Raw genomic sequence first — 21,972 nt, forward strand, 5'->3', positions numbered from 1 at the left:
GCAGACACGGGGAGAACATGCAAACTTCACACAGGTAGTGACCCAAGTCGGGAATTGAACCCGGGTCCCTGGCGCTGTGAAGCAACAGTGCCAACCACTGTGCTATCGTGCCACCCAATTCTAGGCCTGATTTCTCTGGCTGATGCTGACTCAACTTTTGATGGTTGAGCAATCAGGAGTCACGCTGATGGATGCACCCATGTCGACTTCCATGTTTATCGGAGCTCCATCCAATGCTACCTGGACTACGTTGTCTTGGACACTTGCACTGGATATTCTGGTGCTTCAGATCTGATCAACCTGGTGCTATTCGGCAGCCATTTGCAGTAACTGCTGTTTCTTCCAGCAAGCCTTTTCTCCGTTACGGCTCTTTCAAAATGCCTTGGTAAGATAATGTTTCTTCTTGCAGCTGTCGCACTGTCTTCAGGAATGGACAATTCCGTGCCCAATGTTGGCCTAAGCAGTGGTAACAGGACGTTCAAGTACCTCTCCAACTAATTACCTTTGCTGGGTCCTTCGGTTTACTCAGCTTCAGTTTGTTTACTTCAGCGGACCACTGGCAGTTAACTTTGACTTCTCTCGCTATCAATCCTGTTAGGCAATCTGTGTCAAATGTTAACTTTGGCAATACCAGCAAGTTACTGCAAATGCGTTCACTTTTTAAAGTGCGCATAAATCTGTCCCACAATGCTCCCCCTTGAAATTCTGCAAACAGAATGGGACGGGCAGCTTTTTCAAAGCCAAAATAAAGTTGAATTCCTGGTTACAAACTGATAGCTTTCCACAATCTCAAATAGCTTGGGATGTTTGTGCTGCTCAGGTTTACACGTAATATCCGACAGCGTTCTGCCTTTTGGCTTAGTAGGGCCCAGCAAATTCTTGAGTGTTTCATTCACCTCTGTGCCTGCTTTCAGTCTGAAATATCGCCCTTTTCCTTTGCCCTGCTGCCTGATTAACAGCTGGATTATTAGGAACATCGAGGATATTATTAGCAGTGAAGTACATGTCTAGCCGCTCCACCTACGCACCGCAAGTCTCTCGGTCGTGACGATACTCTTCCAGTCATCCAGTAATACTTGTTGATGCAGCAACCTTCAAAGTTTTGTCCACCCACGTGTGCAAACTGCCTTTTCTGTTAGACTAGATTTTAAAACCTATTTCTCAGCAAAAATAAACTCAAGTTTTCTACTGGTTTGCTGGAAACGCCTCAATCTAAATATGTCTGGCGAGAGAAAGTCCACAATCCCATGTCGACACCAGACTGTGATTTTTAAAATTCACCTACAGGACTTCGCATTTGTTGCCCATCCCTAATTGCCCTTAAGAGGTGGCGGTGAGCTGTTTTCGTGAGTTGCCGCTGTCTCGGTAGGTGCACCCACAGTGCTATCTTTACAGGACAGAAATGAGATTATGTGCAGTTCACGGAGGTCAAAGTATGCTGCTGAAAACTAGTCTATTCTGGTTTGACTATACGTACACATATACACAGATGGCCACAAGAGGGTGCTATTACAATTTTTCTTTCCCACTCCAATTTTATTTTGCTTTTCTTTTGTTCCTCTTGTATTGGCAAATAAGAACCTCCTGCCCAAGCTCCCACTAACTAAGTGGGCCATTGGAAAATGTACAGGTGAAATGAAAATCACCTATTGTCACAAGTAGCCTTCAAATGAAGTTACTGGGAAAAATCCCTAGTCGCCACATTCTGGCGCCTGTTCGGGGAGGCTGGTACGGAAATTGAACCGTGCTGCTGGCCTGCCTTAGTCTGCTTTCAAAGCCAGCGATTTACCCCTGTGCTAAACCAGCCCCAGTACTTGCTAAACCAAGTACTGCTCAGATGACCATCCTCCTCCAGGCTGAAGGTTTCCCTGTGGGGAAGTAACCACTGAAAGATGTAGCCAGCGTCAGACACTTGCTACACAGTGAAATAAACTGTGTCCATTAACATGACAACTACCACCCCTCAATATTTTAAATATGGACAATTGTGGATCAAGTAATATAAATTCATAGATGTGGTGGATTGCTCAATAAAAAATCTAAAATTATGTCTCTTCAATGTAAAACTTACCAACAGGTCCCACTGGACCAGGTGGTCCCGGAGGTCCACGGACACCAGTTACAACTGTGTCTGTGAAGGTATTTGACAACACGGAATCACCTGTAGCAAAGAAAATATTGTCACTATCACAGACAATAAGATCTGGACCATTATTTGTCACCTCAACAAAAATACATTTTGCTAACATCTGTTGAAGCTCAATCACAGTTTTGATCTGGACAATGTGAAAATAGCAAATGCATTGTTTTTTCCCTCTCACGATTTCTCCCTTTCTTTGTTCCTTGCCCTTGTCATCATTCTTCATTACAGTTCCAGACAGAGGGTGCTGGCACATGATTCCAAAGTGGGGCAGCAGTCAGCAGCAAAATAAAAATTCTGCTCGGGTTTCTCTACCAGCAAGAGACGGGGAGACCATTTTACAGCTGAGGTCAACTCAGTACAGACATTGGATTGAGTCTGGTTTTCCCAAGTAAACTTGCCAACTGAGTCATTAAGACTGAACAATTATAGATATAAATGGGTAGAGTTGTCACAGGCACCCGCCCGCCTTACCATTGTAACTTCAGCAGAATTCAGTGGCTTGGGTCACTGTCTGGACGGAGTCTGCACATTCTCCCCGTGTCTGCGTGGGTTTCCTCCAGGTGCTCTGGTTTCCTCCCACAGTCCAAAGATGTGCAGGGTTAAGTGGATTGGCTATGGTAAATTGGCCTTAGCGTCCAAAAAGGTTGGGTTAGGTGGGCTTACGGGGCTAGGGTGGAGGTGTGGGTTAGGGTTAGGCTGAAGTTGCGTGCTTAGGTAGGGTGCTCTTTCCAAGGGCCGGTGCAGACCTGATGGGCTGAATGGCCTCCTTCTGTACAGTGCATTCTATGAATTCCTGGAGAAATGGTATAAATGGATGTTTACAATGGTTCTCCAGGGCTTCTGATGACCTCTGCCAACATTATGGAAACTGAGCAGGACAACCGGTGCAGAATATGTACCACACAATGTCAAGGTAGCTTAGCATGATTTTCTTCAAGGATTTTTAATATACCAGGACACATGAATGATAGGCTGAATTTTAGTTTGGGAGTCTAGGTTTGGTGATTCTGACCTGCCCCCCTCCGCATCACTTCAGCACCCATGACCCAACACAATTTCCAAGACCTTTCAATTAAGGACGGTGTGCAGTTTTGTTCACCTTATCTGAGGAAGGATGTTCTAGCTACAGAGGGGGTGCAGCAAAGGTTTACCAGACTGATTCCTGGGAAGGCAGGACTGACGTACAAAGAGCGATTGAATCTGTTAGGATTGTATTCGCTGGAGTTCAGAAGAATGAGAGGGGGATCCCATAGAAACCTATAACAATCTAACAGGGCTGGACAGGGTAGATGCAGGAAGGATGTTCCCGATGGTGGGTGTGTCCAGAGCCAGGGGTCACAGTCGGACGATACGGGGCAGACCTTTTAGGACAGAGATGAGGAGACATTTCTTCACACAGAGAATGATGGGCCTGTGGAATTCGTTACCACAGGAAGTAGTTGAGTCCAAAACATTGTATGGTTTCAAGAAACAGTTAGATACAGCACTTAGGGCAAAGGGGATCAAAGGATGATCAGCCATGATCATAATGAATGCCGGAGTGGGCCGAATGGTCTCCTCCTGCTCCTATTTTTTTCTATGTTTCTAAAATGTAGGCTGCGGAAGGTGGAGGGAATGGCAAATCATCATTAGCCCCCTACCCTGAACCAGGGTTTCCCAAGTTGGTTCGGGGGCAGGACAATATTAGCAAACTGGCATGCCAGCTGGAGATAGGAAATTGTGGCTCAGCCTGACTCCTCCAGAGTTGGAAATTTTGCCCAAAGAGACAAAGCAGGACATTTATTATTTTTTTCTGTGACTGACAAAAGTCAAATATTGACTTGCCACCAGAGGGCAACATGCTTCGTTCAATGTTGGATCCATTTTTTTATTGCTACATATCCTGAAAAACCGCAACCCAAATGTACTCAACTCACGACATACACCCCAAAAACTTCTGCCAAATCCTGGCATATTATCAAAATAAACTCGGTCAATAAGACCCACGCGCTTGCATTATCCCATGCAAACGCACAAACCAACTATAACCCCACGACTCCCACAATTACATCATTACGGAAGTCCTATAACAGGCCTCAGCAGCCCCGCCACTTACAGGCGTTTGTATTCTGGCATACAACACCTATACACACATGTACACACATATACACACACACCCATCTATCTACATCATAAACAAAGCAACACATCCTAACATATCTAATCAACTGAAAATGAAATGAAAATCGCTTATTGTCACAAGTAGGCTTCAAATGAAGTTACTGTGAAAAGCCCCTAGTTGCCACATTCCAGCGCCTGTTCAGGGAGGCTGGTACGGGAATTGAACCGTGCTGCTGGCCTGCTTTAAAAGCCATCTCTTTAGCCCTGTGCTAAACCAGCCCCTATGTAGATGCGCTGCCAACGGGAAAGTGAATCGGACCGGCCGGAGAATTCTGGCCAGCACCTCTAACAGTGCAGCAGTCTCTCACTAGTGCAGTACAGGGAAGCTTGAAAAAGCTCAGGGAAAAAGGTGTCAGCACTGAGCCAAGTTGCCTCTCAAAAGATCTGACTTAAGCTGGATGTGAAATAGAGTTGTTTAAATGTTGTTTGTTGTGGGTTTTGGTAGTGTAGATATGTGTATAATAACAGTTCTGGGTCAGGTGAACTCCATGATACAATTTGGGATTCTCTAAACCCTGACCCATAACAATATGAACACCCCTTCAACAAGACTCATAGCACAGAAGGTTGCACTTCTCTCTCTCTCTGTATAAAGATTTATTTTGTCACCGCTTCCTTTCCTCCCTTTTCTGGTTGTGGGCAGTAATCTCTACTGGGGTGTCCCAATATCCTGTTGTTCCAAAAGTTCGGTAGAAATCAGAGACGGACTTCCGGTTGCGGCTATGCGGAGCTAAGCCGCACGATTCGGCAGCTCCCGCTACCACGGACCTTCGGGCTCGTTAGAGGAGCCCCAACTGAACTTTTTTTTGACGCAACCCGTGGGGAAGGGAAGAGAGAGGTCCCCCTCCAACTTCTATGAAACGGACCAGAAGTGTAACGGCCAAAGGAGCGGCACTGGAGCAACGGGAGAAGCGAGGGAAAGAAAACAAAATGGCGGTGGCCAGGGACAAAGGGGAGCTGCAGGAGTTCATCAAGCGCTGCTTCGAGGAGCAGCACGAGGAGATGCGCAAAGAGATGTTGGCGCCTATGCTTTCGGCAATTGAAGGACTCGGAATCACCCAGAAGGCCCACGAAGTTAAGATCCAGGAGGTACATAAAAGAGTCAGTCAGAATGAGGACGGGCCTGGCGGTGAGAGTAGAGCAGAATGAGGTGCTACACAAGAGGTGGGCGGGAAGACTCGAAGACCTGGAGAACAGGTCGAGGAGAAAGAATCTGCGAATCCTGGGTCTCCCTGAGGGAGTGGAGGGAGCCGATGCCGGGGCATACGCGAGCACGATGCTCGAGGCGATGATGGGCACGAAGGCCCCTTTGAGGCCGCTGGAGTTGGACGGGGCACATCGGGTGCTGGCGAAGAAGCCCCAGGCAAATGAGCCGCCAAGGGCGATGGTGGTGAGGTTCCACCGGTTCACGGACAGAGAGTGGGTCCTGAGATGGGCCAAGAAGGAGCGGAGCAGTAAGTGGGACAATGCAGAGATCCGAAGAGACCCGGACTGGAGCACGGAGGTTGCAAAGCGGAGAGCGGGTTTGAACCGGGCCAAAGCGGCGTTGTACCGGAAAGAAGTGAAATTCGGAATGCTGCAGCCAGCGCGACTGTGGGTCACATATAAGGGCCAACACTATTACTTCGAAACGCCTGAAGAGGCATGGACCTTTGTACAAGCCGAAAAGTTGGACTCTAACTGAGGGTTTGTCAGGGTGGGGGGGATGTTTGAGGTTTGATGTGTGATGGTTGTTGTATATAGGGGGTCAATCACGCGCAGGAAATGTTACATGGGCTGGGGGAGAGAGACAAGGCCGCGACAGGAGCTGCGCCAGAGGGGGTGGAGCGGGCTTTGGAAAGCGGGGTTTTTTCCCCGTGCGCGGGAAGAAAGGCGGGAAGGGGAACGAAGGAATGCATATTGATGGGGAGACTCCCACACGGGGGGGTCAATGGGACGGCGGGGACGGTGAGAGCCCCTCCAATCCGGCTGATAACGTGGAATGTGAGGGGCCTGAATGGGCCGGTGAAGAGGGCTCGAGTGTTCGCGCACTTAAAGAGACTGAAGGCGGACGTGGTCATGCTCCAAGAGACACACCTGAAGGTGGCGGACTAGGTCAGGTTAAGAAAGGGATGGGTAGGACTCGGGACTGGACGCGAAGAATAGAGGGGTGGCAATATTGGTGGGAAAGCGGGTGTCATTTGAGGCCAAGACTATTGTAGCGGACAATGGAGGGCGATATGTAATGGTGAGCGGTAGGCTGCAAGGGACGTGGGTGGTGTTGGTAAACGTATACGCCCCGAACTGGGATGATGCAGGATTCATGAAGCGCATGTTGGGGCGCATTCCGGACCTGGAGATAGGAGGCCTGATAATGGGAGGGGACTTCAATACAGTGTTGGATCCAGCACTGGACCGCTCCAAATCAAGGACTGGAAAGAGGCCGGCGGCGGCCAAGGTACTTAGGAGGTTTATGGATCAGATGGGGGGAGTGGACCCATGGCGGTTTGCAAGGCCGCAGGCCAGGAAATTTTCTTTCTTCTTCCATGTACACAAAGCCTACTCCCGGATAGATTTCTTTGTTCTGAGTAGAGCGCTCATCCCAAGGGTGGAGGGGACAGAGTATTCGGCCATAGCCGTTTCGGACCATGACCCGCACTGGGTGGAACTGGAGCTGGGAGAGGAGAGGGACCAACACCCGTTGTGGCGGCTGGATGTGGGACTGCTGGCGGACGAGGTGGTGTGTGGGAAGGTGAGGAGGTGCATCGAAAGGTACTTGGAGGCCAACGACAACGGGGAGGTGCGGGTGGGGGTGGTATGGGAGGCGGTGATCAGGGGAGAGCTAATCTCCATTAGGGCTCATAGGGAGAAGACAGAGGGTATGGAAAGGGAGAGGTTAGTGGGGGAGATTTTGAGAGTGGACAGGAGATACGCAGAGGCCCCGGAGGAAAGATTACTTGGGGAAAGACGACGGCTCCAGACGGAGTTTGACCTGTTGACCACAGGGAAGGCGGAGGCACAGTGGAGGAAAGCGCAAGGGGCGACCTACGAGTATGGGGAAAAGGCTAGTCGGATGCTGGCACACCAGCTCCGTAATAGGATGGCAGTGAGGGAAATAGGGGGAGTCAAAGATGGAAGGGGAGCCACGGTTCGGAGTGCGACAAAAATAAACGAGGTATTTAAGGCTTTATGAAGAGCTGTACAGATCCCAGCCCCAGCGGGGGAAGAGGGGATGAGACGATTCCTAGATCAACTGAGATTCCCGAGGGTGGAGGAGCAAGAGGTGGCTGGTTTGGGGGCACCAATTGGGTTGGAGGAGCTGAGCAAGGGTTTGGGAAGCATGCAGGCGGGGAAGGCCCCGGGACCGGACGGATTCCCGGTGGAGTTCTACATGAAGTACGTAGACCTGTTGGCCCCGCTACTGGTGAGGACCTTTAATGAGGCAAGAGAGGAGGGGACCCTGCCCCCGACAATGTCGGAAGCAACAATTTCTTTGATCCTAAAGCGGGACAAGGACCCACTGCAATGTGGATCGTACAGGCCCATCTCGCTCCTCAATGTGGATGCAAAGTTGCTGGCAAAAATGCTGGCAAAAGAATCGAGGACTGTGTCCCGGGGGTAATCCACGAGGACCAGACGGGATTTGTAAAGGGCAGGCAACTAAACACCAATGTGCGGCAGCTCTTAAACGTGATAATGATGCCATCGGAGGAGGGAGAGGCGGAGATAGTGGCAGCTATGGACGCGGAGAAGGCCTTTGACCGAGTAGAGTGGGAGTACCTCTGGGAGGTGCTGCGTAGGTTTGGGTTTGGGGGAGGGTTTATCAGTTGGGTTTAGCTCCTTTACAGAGCCCCGATGGCGAGTGTAGTGACGAACCGGTAGAGGTCGGAGTACTTTCGACTGTACAGAGGGACGTGGCAGTGGTGCCCCCTGTCCCCCCTATTGTTCGCATTGGCGATCGAACCATTGGCCATGTCATTGAGGGAGTCTAATAAATGGAGGGGGGTGGTCCGAGGGGGAGAAGAGCATTGGGTGTCGCTATATGCGGATGACATGTTGCTGTACGTGGCGGATCCAATGGAGGGGATGGTGGAGGTCATGCAGACTCTAAGGGAGTTTGGGGAGTTTTCGGGCAATAAGCTCAATGTAGGGAAGAGTGAGCTCTTTGTATTACAGGCGGGGGACCAAGAAAGAGGGATAGGGGACCTACCGCTGAGGAGGGCGGAGGGGAGCTTTCGGTATCTGGGGATCCAGATAGCCTGGAGTTGGGGGACCCTACATAAACTGAATCTGACGAGGTTGGTGGATCAAATGGAGGAGGATTTCAGAAGATGGAACATGCTACCGCTCTCGCTGGCGGGTAGAGTGCAGTCGGTCAAAATGGTGGTCCTTCCGAGGTTTCTGTTTGTGGTTCAGTGCCTTCTCATCGTGATCGCTAAGGCCTTTTTTAAGAGAGTAGGCAGGAGTATTATGGGGTTTGTGTGGGCAAATAAGACCCCGAGAGTAAGGAGAGGGTTCCTGGAACGCAGTAGGGATCAAGGAGGGTTGGCGCTGCCAAACCTGGGGAGCTACTACTGGGCAGCAAATGTGGCGATGATCCACAAGTGGGTTATGGAGGGAGAGGGGGCGGCATGGACGAGGATAGAGAATGGCGTCCTGTAAAGGAACGAGCCTGGGGGCGTTGGTGACGGCACCGCTGCCGATCTCGCCGACAAAGTATACCACGAGCCCGGTGGTGGCGGCAACGCTAAGGATCTGGGGCCAGTGGAGATGGCACCGGGGTGCAATGGGAGCATCAGTGTGGTCCCCGATCAGGGGTAACCACCGGTTTGTCCCGGGGTAGATGGACGGGGGGTTCCAGAGCTGGCATCGGGCGGGGATTGGAAAAATGGGGGACCTGTTCATCGACGGGACGTTTGCGAGCCTAGGGGCACTGGAGGAGAAGTTCGAGTTACCCCCAGGAAATGCCTTTAGATATATGCAGGTGAGGGCTTTTGTGAGGCGACAGGTGAGGGAATTTCCATTGCTCCCGGCACAAGAAGTTCAAGATAGGGTGATCTCGGGTGTATGGGTCGGGGAGTGCAAGGTGTCGGAAATACACCAGGAGTTGAAAGAAGAGGGGCAAGCGCTGGTAGAAGAGTTGAAGGGTAAATGGGAGGAGGAGCTGGGGGAGGAGATCGAGGAAGGTCTGTGGGCTGATGCCCTAGGTAGGGTTAATTCCTCCTCCTCGTGTGCCAGGCTCAGCCTGATACAATTTAAGGTGGTCCACAGAGCGCACTTGACGGGGGCGAGGTTGAGTCGGTTCTTTGGGGTAGAGGACAGATGTGGAAGGTGCTCAGGGAGCCCGGCGAACCATGTCCATATGTTTTGGTCATGCCCGGCACTGGAGGGGTTCTGGAGAGGAGTGGCGGGAGCAATATCTCAGGTGGTGAAAGTCCGGGTCAAGCCAAGCTGGCGGCTAGAAATATTTGGAGTAGTGGACGAACCGGGAGTGCAGGAGGCGAAAGAGGCCGGCATTCTGGCCTTTGCGTCCCTAGTAGCCCGGCGAAGGATCTTGCTAATGTGGAAGGAGGTGAAGCCCCCCAGCCTGGAGGCCTGGATAAATGATATGGCTGGGTTCATAAAGTTGGAGAGGATTAAGTTCGCCTTGAGAGGGTCTGCGCAGGGATTCTACAGGCGTGGCAACCGTTCCTAGACTATCTCGCGGAGCGGTAGAGGAAGGTCGGTCAGCAGCAGCAGCAACCTGGGGGGGTGGGGGGGTGGAGGGGACGTCCTGGGAGGTGGGGGGGAGGGGGGGGGAAAGGGGGGACTGCCTGGGAGGGTGGATGATCAAGAGATAACATGAAGGGTTGGGGAAACTGGCACGTACGGGTGAGGGCCAGCGTACAATATGTCACTTTGTAAATATATCATTTTGCCATAATATATCTTGCTCTGCGCGATTTCTCATTTTCTTTTTTGTTACGGGGGGGGGGGGGGGGGGGCGGGGGTTATTGTTTGTAAGGGAGAAAAATTGTGTTTCTGGAAATTACGGACATGACCGCTGCGCCAGATTTAAAAAAAATTGAATACCTCTTAGCTGCGGCAGGGAAACCAGCCATGGATCAGTTCTCCGGATCTGATGGTCATTGCAGCAGCAACATGGGTGCCAAGTCCCATACGAGTCTCATGGTGGGAGAATCCAGTACCATGACGACATGGCAGCTCGTTGACAAAATGGATGACAACCAAATGTCATATATCCTAGCAGATGGTGACGCCACGGGAGAGAGCACAGATTGACTCCACTGAGGGAGTGATACTGGCCTCCATAGCGAGCTCGTTGACAGGTTCCAGAATGGCCACAAGCGACGACTCCGGAGCGACAGCCGTGAACGAGGACGACTATGACGGTCTATCTGCCTTGTATGAGCAGCCAGCAGCAGACATTAAATGTCTACCCACTGTTGATCAAAGCAGTGAACAAAACCACAACAACAACAACAGATCTCATGATTTTGTGTCTGCGCCGCAGCAATCACCCAACCCAGCTTGCAAAAAAGATGACAAACGGGGTCAACACTGCAAGCGCAAAAGAAAGTCCGCTGCTAACGTCAACTTACTTCGACCATTCCGGTGTCTCATGATGTCCTCACGGACGACTTCCGGTTGCGGCGATGCGAAGCTAAGCCGCACGTTTCGGCAGCTCCCACGACAACGGACTTTCGGGCTCTCTAGAGGAGCCCCAACGGAACTTTTTTCGATTTAATCCCATGTGGGAAGGTGCAGTGAGGCCCCCCTCAAAATATATGGCAGAGATCAGCGGTGGAACGATGAGGAAAGAGGCCCTGGAGCAGAGACCAAAACGAGGGGAAAAAGGCAAGATGGCGGAGGGCGGAGAGCGAGCAGCGTGGGGGCCAGACCAGCAGGAGTTTCTCAAGCGATGTGTGGAGGAGCTGAAAAAGGAGGTGCTGAAGGAGACCCAGAAGACCCAGGCGGTGGAGCTTCGTGAGGTGAATGATAAAGTGAATACCAACGAGAACGAGATCCTGGGCCTAGCGGTAAAAATGGAAGTGCATGAGGCGGTGCACAGGAGGTGGGCCGAGAGAATTGAGGTCCTGGAGAACAGGTCGAGGAGGAAGAACCTCCGGATTCTGGGTCTTCCCGAAGGAGTGGAGGGAGCTGATGCCGGGGCGTACGCGAGTACGATGCTCCATTCGCTGATGGGTGCGGAGGCCTCTCCGACCCCCCCTGGAGCTGGAAGGAGCTCACCGGGTCCTGGCGAGGAGACCCAAGGCTGATGAGCCGCCAAGGGCGATAGTGGCAAGGTTCTATCGCTTCGCGGACAAAGAAAGTGTGTTGAGATGGGCCAAGAAGGTGCGGAGCAGCAGATGGGAGAATGCGGTGATCCGAGTTTACCAGGATTGGAGCGTGGAGGTGGCAAAGAGGAGAGCTGGCTTCAACCGGGCCAAGGCGGTGCTGCATAAAAAAAGAGTCAGGTTCGGCATGCTGCAGCCTGCGCGACTGTGGGTCACTTATCAGGACCGACACCATTATTTTGAAACGCCAGAAGAGGCTTGGACCTGTATTCAGATGGAAAAACTGGCCTCGAACTGAGGGGATGTGGTGGTATATGGGGTTGTAAATATGGGTAAAGAAATGAAAATCGCTTATTGTCACGAGTAGGCTTCAATTAAGCTCCTGTGAAAAGCCCCTAGTCGCCACATTCCGGCGCCTGTGCGGGGAACTGGTATGGGAATTGAACCGCGCTGCTGGCCTGCCTTGGTCTGCTTTAAAAGCCAGCGATTTAGCCCAGTGAGCTAAACCAGCCCCTGAATATTTTATGGGTGGGATGATGGATGTGGGTGTGGGTAGAGTTCTGGTTAAAATTCCTAAAATTTCCTTTTTTCTTTTCTGTAGACAAGATGATGATGAGGGGGATTGTGGGCGTCGGTGCTGGAGGGAGGTGAGACTCGGGGATGAGGGAACTGGGATAATGGCCGCAACAGGAGCTGCGCCATAGGGGGCAGGGCTGGTTCAGGAAAGCGCGGGCTTTTTCCCGCGCCAAAAGAGAGGGGGGGATGGAGGAAGGTAAGGAGGAGGAGAGACTCCCACACGGGGGAGATCAACTGGAAGGCGGGGGAAGCCGGGGTCAGCAGAAGTCAGCTGACTCACGGAAGTAATATGGGGGGAGCAAAAGAGGGGGGGGGGGGTGGAATTCTAGGGTTGCTGCTGCACTGTCCGAGCGGGAACTGAAAATGGAAGAGGTGGTCGGGGTGGGGGTCCCCCGCCTGGGGGACTAGAGGGTGCGAGAGGTGGGGGGCCGGGGTAGGGGGAACAGGTGTTCCATTCGGGGCTGGATGCGAAGAATAGAGTGGTGGCAATACTGGTGGGAAAGGGGGTGTCGTTTGAGGCCAAGAACATAGTAGCGGACAAGGGAGGCCGATACGTGATGGTGAGCGGTAGGTTGCAGGGGACGGAGGTGGTACTGGTGAATGTATATGCCCCAAACTGGGACGATGCTGGATTCATGAAACGGATGTTGGGGCGTATTCCGGACCTGGAGGTAGGGAGTCGGATAATGGGTGGGGATTTTAACACGGTGCTGGACCCAGTATTAGATCGTTCCAGATCTAGGATGGGGAAGAGGCAGGCTGCGGCCAGGGTGCTTAGGGGGTTTATGGATCAGTTGGGGGGAGTAGATCCGTGGAGATTTGCCAGGACTTTGGCCAGAGAATTTTCTTTTTTCTCCCACGTGCATAAGGCCTACTCCCGGATAGATTTTTTTGTTCTGGGCAGGGCATTGATCCCGAAAGTGGAAGGAACGGAGTATTCGGCCATAGCCATTTCAGACCATCCAGCCCCGCACTGGATGGAGCTGGAGCTGGGGGAGGAGAGGGACCAACGCGCGTTGTGGAGGTTGGATGTGGGACTGCTGGCAGACGAGGAAGTGTGCAGGAGTGTATTGAAAGTTATCTGGAGGCTAACGACAACGGGGAGGTGCAGGTGGGAATAGTATGGGAGGCGCTGAAGGCGGTGGTCAGGGGAGAGTTCATCTCCATCAGGGCTCACAGGGTGAAGAGAGAAGGCAGGGAAAGGGAGAGGTTAATGGGGGAGATTTTAAGGGTGGACAGGAGCTATGCAGAGGCTCCTGATGAGGGACTACTCAGGGAGAGACAAAGTCTCCAGACGGAGTTCGACCTGTTGACCACAGGGAAGGCAGAGGCACAGTGGAGGAAGGCACAGGGGTCGATATACGAATATGGGGAGAAGGCGAGCCAGATGCTGGCACACCAGCTCCGTAAGAGGATGGCAGCGAGGGAAATAGGTGGAGTCAAGGATGGCTGGGGAACTACGGTGCGGAGTGCAGTGAAAGTGAATGAGGCTTTTAAGGCCTTTTACGAGGAACTGTATAGGTCCCAGCCCCCAGGGGGAAAAGAGGGGATGCGGCGATTCTTGGATCAGTTGAGGTTCCCAAGGGTGGAGGTGCAGGAGGTGGCTGGTTTGGGGGTGCCAATTGGGGTGGAGGAGCTGGTTAAAGGACTGGGGAGCATGCAGGCAGGGATGGCCCCGGGGCCGGATGGGTTCCCGGTGGAGTTTTATAGGAAGTATGTAGACCTGTTAGCCCCGTTGCTGGTAAGGACCTTCAATGAATCAAGGGAGGGGGGGACCCTGCACCCGACAATATCGGAGGCGACGATCTCTTTGATCTTGAAGCGGGATAAGGACCCACTGCAATGTGGGTCGTATAGACCGATCTCGCTCCTTAATGTAGATGCTAAGTTGCTGGCAAAAATGTTGGCCATGAGGATTGAGGACTGTGTCCCGGGGGTGATTCACGAGGACCAGACGGGATTTGTAAAGGGTAGGCAGTTAAATACTAATGTGCGAAGGCTCCTAAATGTGATAATGATGCCATCGGTGGAGGGAGAAGCGGAGATAGTGACAGCCATGGACGCGGAGAAGGCCTTCGATCGGGTAGAGTGGGAGTATCTCTGGGAAGTGTTGAGGAGGTTTGGGTTTGGGAGAGGGTTTATCAGTTGGGTTAAGCTCCTGTATAAAGCCCTGGTGGCGAGTGTGGTCACGAACCGGCGGAGGTCGGAGTATTTCCGGCTGTATCGAGGGACGAGGCAGGGGTGCCCCCTGTCCCCTCTGCTGTTTGCATTAGCAATTGAACCTTTGGCCTTGGCGTTAAGGGAGTTGGGGAAATGGAAGGGGGTGGTTCGAGGGGGAGAGGAACATCGAGTGTCACTGTACGCAGACGACTTGTTGCTGTATGTGACGGATCCAGTGGAGGGGATGGTTGAGGTAATGCGGATTCTACGGGAGTTTGGAGACTTTTCGGGCTATAAGCTCAATGTGGGAAAGAGTGAGCTCTTTGTGATCCATCCAGGGGACCAGGGAAGAGGGATAGACGACCTACCGCTGAGGAGGACGGAAAGGAGCTTTCGATACTTGGGGATTCAGGTAACTAGGAGCTGGGGGGGCACTGCACAAACTTAATTTGTCGCGGTTGGTGGAACAGATGGAGGAGGATTTTAAAAGGTGGGACATGTTGCCACTCTCGCTGGCGGGTAGGGTACAATCGGTTAAAATGGTGGTCCTCCCGAGATTTCTTTTTGTATTCCAATGCCTCCCAATTGTGATCACTAAGGCCTTTTTTAAGAGGGTAAGCAGGAGCATTACAGGATTTGTGTGGGCGAGCAAGACCCCGAGGGTAAGGAGGAGGTTCCTGGAGCATAGCAGAGATAGAGGAGAGTTGGTGTTGCCGAATTTGGGAGGCTACTACTGGGCAGCCAACGTGGCAATGATCCGTAAGTGGGTGATGGAGGGAGGGGGGGCGGCGTGGAAGAGGTTGGAGATGGCGTCCTGCAAAGGAACGAGCCTGGGGGCGCTGGTGACGGCACCGCTGCCACTCTCGCCGACAAGGTATACCACGAGCCTGGTGGTGGCGGCAACGCTCAAGATCTGGGGGCAGTGGAGACGGCACAGGGGTGCGACGGGAGCCTCGGTGTGGTCCCCGATTAGAGACAACCATCGGTTTGTCCCAGGAAGGATGGACGGGGGGTTTTGGAGCTGGCATCGGGCAGGGATTGGAGGAATGGGGGACCTGTTCATTGACGGGACGTTTGCGAGCTTAGGTGCGCTGGAGGAGAAGTTTGGGCTACCCCCGGGAAACGCTTTCAGATACATGCAAGTGAGGGCATTCGTGAGGCGGAAGGTGAGGGAATTTTCGCTACACCCGGCACAGGGGATTCAAGATCGGGTGATTTTGGGCATATGGGTCGGAGAGGGCAAGGTGTCGGCGATATACCAGGAGATAAAAGAAGAGGGGGAGGCTTTGGTAGAGGAGCTGAAGGGTAAATGGGAAGAGGAGTTGGGGGAGGAGATTGAGGAGGGGCTATGGGCTAAGGGCCCTAAGTAGGGTTAATTCCTCTTCCTCATGTGCCAGGCTTAGCCTGATACAATTTAAGGTGGTTCATAGAGCACATATGGCGGAGGGCGAGGCTGAGTAGGTTCTTTGGGGTTGAGGACAGATGTGGGAGGTGCTCAGGAAGTCCGGCGAACCATGTCCATATGTTTTGGTCATGCCCGGCACTGGAGGGGTTCTGGAGGGGAGTTGCGGGAACAGTATCTAAGGTGCTGAAAGTCCAGGTCAAGTCAAGCTGGGGGCTAGCACTATTTGGAGTAGTGGACGAGCCGGGAGTGCAGGAGGCAAAAGAGGCCGGCATTCTGGCCTTTGCGTCCCTCGTAGCCCGGCGAAGGATCTTGTCAACGTGGAAGGAGGCGAAGCCCCCCAGCGTGAAGGCCTGGATAAATGATATGGCAGGGTTTATCAAGTTGGAAAGGATAAAGTTTGCCTTGAGAGGGTCTGCGCAGGGGTTCTACAGGCGGTGACAACCGTTCCTAGACTATCTCGCGGAGCGTTAGATGAAGGTCGGACAGCAGCTGCAGCAACCCAGAGGGGGAGGGGAGGGGGAGGAGGAGGGGGGGAACATCGTTCGTGGGGGGGGAACATCGTTCGTGGGGGGGGGGGGTTCTCTGGGGGGCATTTGAGCAAGAAAGCACATGAATGATCTGGAAATTGACATGTACGGGAAATTCCAATGTACAAAGTTTTGTATCTTATTGACTTGCCATGTTCATGTCTTGCCACGCGAGTTCTTTTTCTTTTCTTTGTTACAGGAGGGGGGGGGGGTTTGTTTGTAAGGTGGAAAATATTGTTATTGAAAAATTCTTAATAAAAACATATTTTTAAAAAAAATGATGTCCTCACGGACACACATAAACACTGACAGTCACAACGACATGGCGACATCAACACTGCCACCTCCACGACAGGCGAAAGGATCAACCCACCTGATCAAACGCATACAGTCTGGACTCACAAAGTTTTTCGTTAGAATTGGACTTTTTAAACATTGATTGACTTTGTACAGTCATTAATACCATCCCAATCTGTACACAGCGTTACTTGTTTTATCTGTTCCCAGTTGACTTAATTCATTATGTTTGTTTAGTTTTCATTACACCATACAGAAAACCTATAGCACATTAAAAAGGGGGAGATGTGGTGATCTCTGTAGGTGCATGCACACAAGGGGTTAATGGGTAGATAGCAGCACCACATGATCACCAGAGGACTGGACCAACAGGGGTATAAAGGGCAGCCACAGGGGGTCTCTGTCTCTCTCTCGGGTGCTGTGAACAGGGAAACATCAGTATCACATCAATAGTTAATGGAGTTACGTTTAGTTATTATTGTTAAATCTTGTTATCCAATTCCTAGTTCCCACGTTAAGGTAAAGAACTCACGCATTAATAGTTATAGTTACTCAATAAACCTTTGTCGTTACTGGACGAGTTTGAGTCTTCTTCAACAAGATTCAGAGGACCTCACCTTCAACCAAGGATTGAGTAACACATGTTATCGACCACGCAGGTAACACTGCAGGGAGTGGGTGCTTTATGAGCCTGTAGATAGTTGTTTTGGGCATAAGGGCTGTTTTGGGCATAAGGCGGCTTAAATGAGCAAATTACTTTTGCAAGAACATAAAGGAATAGGAGCAGGAGTAGGCCATTCAGCCCTTCAAGCCTGCTCTGCCATTCAATGAGATCATGGGTGATATTCTACTTCAACAACATTTTCCTGTACTCTCCCCATATTCCTTGATGTTTTTAAAATGTAGAAATCTATCGATCTCACAGCCTTTTGGGGTAGAGAATTCCAAAGATTCGCCACCCTCTGACTGAAGAAATTCTTCCTCATCGCAGTCCCAATGGCCTGGCCCTTGTTCTGATGCCATGTCCCACGGCTCTAGGTCCTCCAGTCAGGGGAAACAGCCTTCCTGTACGCAATACTCAGAGTGCATTTGTTAGTCATAGGTTGCCTAACCCAGGCATTTTCAAAGTGGGGGTCGTGACCCGCGAGTGGGTCACGGGCGAGTGTCGGGAGAGTCGCGGAGCCATCCATCGCGGCGTTCCCAATCGCGTGAATTCAGGCGCAATGGCCGCAGCAGACGGCTTTTAAAAATGCCGGCTGCGAGCGGCTTTAAAAATGCGGGCGCGCTACGCATGCATGCTCGCTCATCAGTGCGCATGCCCAGAGCCCAGGGAGAAACACCGCCTGCTCCTGACGTCAGTGCGCTGATCCAGGAGAGGATTTAAAAAAAAAATTAATTCAGTCTTTCTGCATCTGTCTTGAATATGCTCAACGGCTGAGCCTGCAGAACTCTCTTTGATAGTGAAATTTAGAGATTTAAAAGATTCACAATTCTTTGAGTTAAGTAATTACTCCTCATCTATGTCTAAAATCGTTGCATTGTAATTTGCAGACTATACCGACAGGCTGTAAACCACCCACCTGAGGAAAACTTGCATTCTGCGTCTGCTCTGTAGAGTCCTGAGAGAATAATGCCTGTTTCAATGCGGTCAGTTCTCATTCTTCACTACTCTAGACTATAGAATATAAGCCCAGGCTCACCTCTCGCATTAAAGGTAATAGAAAATGGTGGGTCGCGAATGTCGGCCGTTGTGGGTCGTGAAAGTCGGCCGGCTTGAATCGCAAAGGTCGGCCGGCGTGGGTCGCGAAGGATGGCTGGTTGGTAAAAATGGGTCCTGGGCAAAAAAGTTTGAAAAGCCCTGGCCTAACCCATGGCTATTAAAGGGACCAGGGATCAAATCCAAATCTTTGTTGGTCCATAATGCGCTCATTGGTATCCTGACTTAAACCAGTGGATGTCTATCAGAACCACTGGGAGATGCTTTGCCTTTGCTTGAAAAATGTTCTCCTTGGGGCTGCACGAGGCACAGTGGTTAGCATTGCTGCCTGCGGCGTTGAGGATCCGGGTTCGAATCCCGGCCCTGGGTCACTTTCCGTGTGGAATTTACACATTCTCCCCGAGTCTGCGTGGGTTTCACCCCCTCAACCCAAAGATGTGCAGGTTAGGTGGATTGGCCACGCTAAATTGCCCCTTAATTGGAAAAAATAAATTAGGTACTCTAAACTTAGTTAAAATAAAGAATAAAAATATTCTTCAGAGGAGAGGAGTCAACAGCCTTCAGGTATCTTCATGCCATGAAGTAAATGGGAATGCACGTACTTAGGCCTTCAGATCCTCCTTTAACAACAACAGAAACACACAATTCTCGGACAAGTAGGAGCTAACTTTTTTGTAAGAATTAATTTTTGAAATCATTTTGAGGCAGCACAGGTTGAGCACCCCTGATTCAAAATGCTTGGGGCCGAGAATGTCTCAGATTTCAGAATTGTTCCAATTTTGAAATACCTGTATAGGTATAGTTGTGAAGCGTCACATAGCAAGTGGATCCCGGGTGAACACCATGGCTTTTGTTTACTAGAAACGTTTTGGTGCTAGGTCAAAAGTGCGGGTTTCAGAACTTATTGAATTTTGAAATTTTGAATGAGGAGTGTTCACCCTGTCTAATTATTCATTGAATGGCACTGTGTAAATGATTGAAAGTACATGTTACAGGTGTGCTATTACACTCAAGAAATGGAAGTTAAATTTTTAATGCTGAACAAACCTGCCTCTGGTCACATTGCTGAGTTCAGCATAAGAGGATCAGTATGCACCCCATTGAACATTATAAAACTGTTCAATTCTACCACGAGCCCGGTTGTGGCGGCAACGCGAAGGATCTGGGGCCAGTGGAGACGGCACCGGGGTGCAATGGGAGCATCGGTGTGGTCCCCGATCAGGGGTAACCACTGGTTTGTCCCGGGGAAGATGGACGGGGGGTTCCAGAGCTGGCATCGGGCGGGGATTGGAAGAAAGGGGGACCTGTTCATCGACGGGACGTTTGCGAGCCTAGGGGCACTGGAGGAGAAGTTCGAGTTACCCCCGGGAAATGCCTTTAGATATATGCAGGTGAGGGCTTTTGTGAGGCGACAGGTGAGGGAATTCCCGTTGCTCCCGGCACAAGAAGTTCAAGATAGGGTGATCTCGGGGGCATGGGTCGGGGAGGGCAAGGTGTCGGAAATACACCAGGAGTTGAAAGAAGAGGGGGAAGCGCTGGTAGAAGAGTTGAAGGGTAAATGGGAGGAGGAGCTGGGGGAGGAGATCGAGGAAGGTCTGTGGGCTGATGCCCTAGATAGGGTTAATTCCTCCTCCTCGTGTGCCAGGCTCAGCCTGATACAATTTAAGGTGGTCCACAGAGCACAATTGACGGGGGCGAGGTTGAGTAGGTTCTTTGGGGTGGAGGACAGATGTGGAAGGTGCTCAGGGAGCCCGGCGAACCATGTCCACATGTTTTGGTCATGCCCGGCACTGGAGGGGTTCTGGAGAGGAGTGGCGGGAGCAATATCTCAGGTGGTGAAAGTCCGGGTCAAGCCAAGCTGGGGGCTAGCAATATTTGGAGTAGTGGACGAACCGGGAGTGCAGGAGGCGAAAGAGGCTGGCATTCTGGCCTTTGCGTCCCTAGTAGCCCGGCGAAGGACCTTGCTGATGTGGAAGGAGGCGAAGCCCCCCAGCCTGGAGGCCTGGATAAATGATATGGCTGGGTTCGTAAAGTTGGAGAGGATTAAGTTCGCCTTGAGGGGGTCTGCGCAGGGGTTCTACAGGCGGTGGCAACCGTTCCTAGACTATCTCGCGGAGCGTTAGAGGAAGGTCGGTCAGCAGCAGCAGCAACCTTGGGGGGGGGGGGGGGGGGGGGGGGGGGGAATGGGGGACTGCCTGGGAGGGTGGATGAGCAAGAGATAACATGAAGGGTGGGGGAAACTGGCACGTACGGGAGAGGGCCAGTGTACAAAGCTGTGTAAATATATCATTTTGCCATGTATATATCTTGCTCTGCGTGATTTCTCTTTTTTTTTTGTTAAGTGGGGGGGTTATTGTTTGTAAGGGAGAAAAATTGTGTTAAAAAACTTTAATAAATATATATATTTTTTAAACTGTTCAATTCTTGGATCAGGATCATCTAGCTGTGGAAGGAATTTCTCATGAATTGCCCCAGTAAATATAAAACAACCGTAGTGAGTGCTTACAGGCTTTTCTGCTTGCAGTTCAGCTGCTACATTGAGGGACTGGGCAGCAGATGGTGCTAGGAGTACAGTGCTTTCAAATCGTGATCAAGGCTTTCTTAGAACCAACACATATTTTTGTTCTGTGATTCTGTTCATTTATTTTCCCTGTTTGATGTTGCTCCACAAGAGGAGGACTGTCAGAGAATACAGCAAAATATAGATAGATTGGAGAGTTGGGCAGAGAAATGGCAGATGGAGTTCAATCCAGGCAAATGCGAGGTGATGCACTTTGGAAGATCTAATTTAAGAGCGGACTATACGGTCAATGGAAGAGTCCTGGGGAAAATTGATGTACAGAGAGATCTGGGAGTTCAGGTCCATTGTGCCCTGAAGGTGGCAACGCAGGTCGATAGAGTGGCCAAGAAGGCAAACAGCATACTTGCCTTCATCGGACGGGGTATTGAGTACAAGAGTCGGCAGGTCATGTTACAGTTGTATAGAACTTTGGTTAGGCCACATTTGGAATACTGCGTGCAGTTCTGGTCGCCACATTACCAGAAGGATGTGGATGCTTTAGAGAGGGTGCAGAGGCGGTTCACCAGGATGTTGCCTGGTATGGAGTGTGCTAGCTATGAAGAAAGGTTGAGTAAATTAGGATTGTTTTCGTTGGAAAGACGGAAGTTGAGGGGGACCTGATTGAGGTCTACAAAATTATGAGAGGTATGGACAAGGTGGATAGCAACAAGCTTTTTCCAAGAGTGGGGATGTCAATTGCAAGGGGTCACGATTTCAAGGTGAGAGGGGGAATGTTTAAGGGAGATGTGCGTGGAAAGTTTTTTACGCAGAGGGTGGTGGGTGCCTGGAACGCTTTGCCAGCGGGGGTGGTAGAGGCGGTCATGATAGCATCATTTAAGTTGCATCTAGACAGATATATGAACGTGCGGGGAACAGAGGGAAGTAGATCCTTGGAAAATAGGCGACAGGTTTAGATAAAGGATCTGGATCGGCGCAGGCTGGGAGGGCCGAAGGGCCTGTTCCTGTGCTGTAATTTTCTTTGTTCGTTGTTCACACTTTGTAAGAAATGACTCTTATCGTGGGAACAATTCCTGACATACTTAAAAAAATAATTATTTAATTCTTCTTTGTGTAACTTAAGGTGAAAGATGAAATATTTGGGGAAGGAACCATTTTTCAACATTCCGCACAGTATCAGTTTAAAGGCAAG

The 21,972-nt window shown here is 51.1% G+C and overlaps 1 protein-coding gene and 1 pseudogene across 3 annotated transcripts in view; one reads left to right on the forward strand and one right to left on the reverse strand.

Annotated features, from left to right (window-relative positions):
* emid1 (EMI domain containing 1) overlaps nt 1-21,972 on the reverse strand; it is a 531,354-nt gene that overhangs the window by 43,417 nt on the left and 465,965 nt on the right. For all 3 annotated transcript variants that reach the window (XM_072491083.1, XM_072491261.1, XM_072491172.1), the window contains exon 9: nt 2,072-2,161. In XM_072491083.1, the coding sequence (XP_072347184.1) occupies nt 2,072-2,161 (90 nt within the window). The remainder of the gene's footprint in view (nt 1-2,071; nt 2,162-21,972) is intronic.
* Nucleotides 18,095-21,972, forward strand: part of LOC140403603 (tubulin alpha-1C chain-like) — a 108,031-nt pseudogene continuing 104,153 nt past the window's right edge.

Source organism: Scyliorhinus torazame, chromosome 1 (genome assembly GCF_047496885.1).
Source record: "Scyliorhinus torazame isolate Kashiwa2021f chromosome 1, sScyTor2.1, whole genome shotgun sequence".
NCBI lineage: Eukaryota > Metazoa > Chordata > Chondrichthyes > Carcharhiniformes > Scyliorhinidae > Scyliorhinus > Scyliorhinus torazame.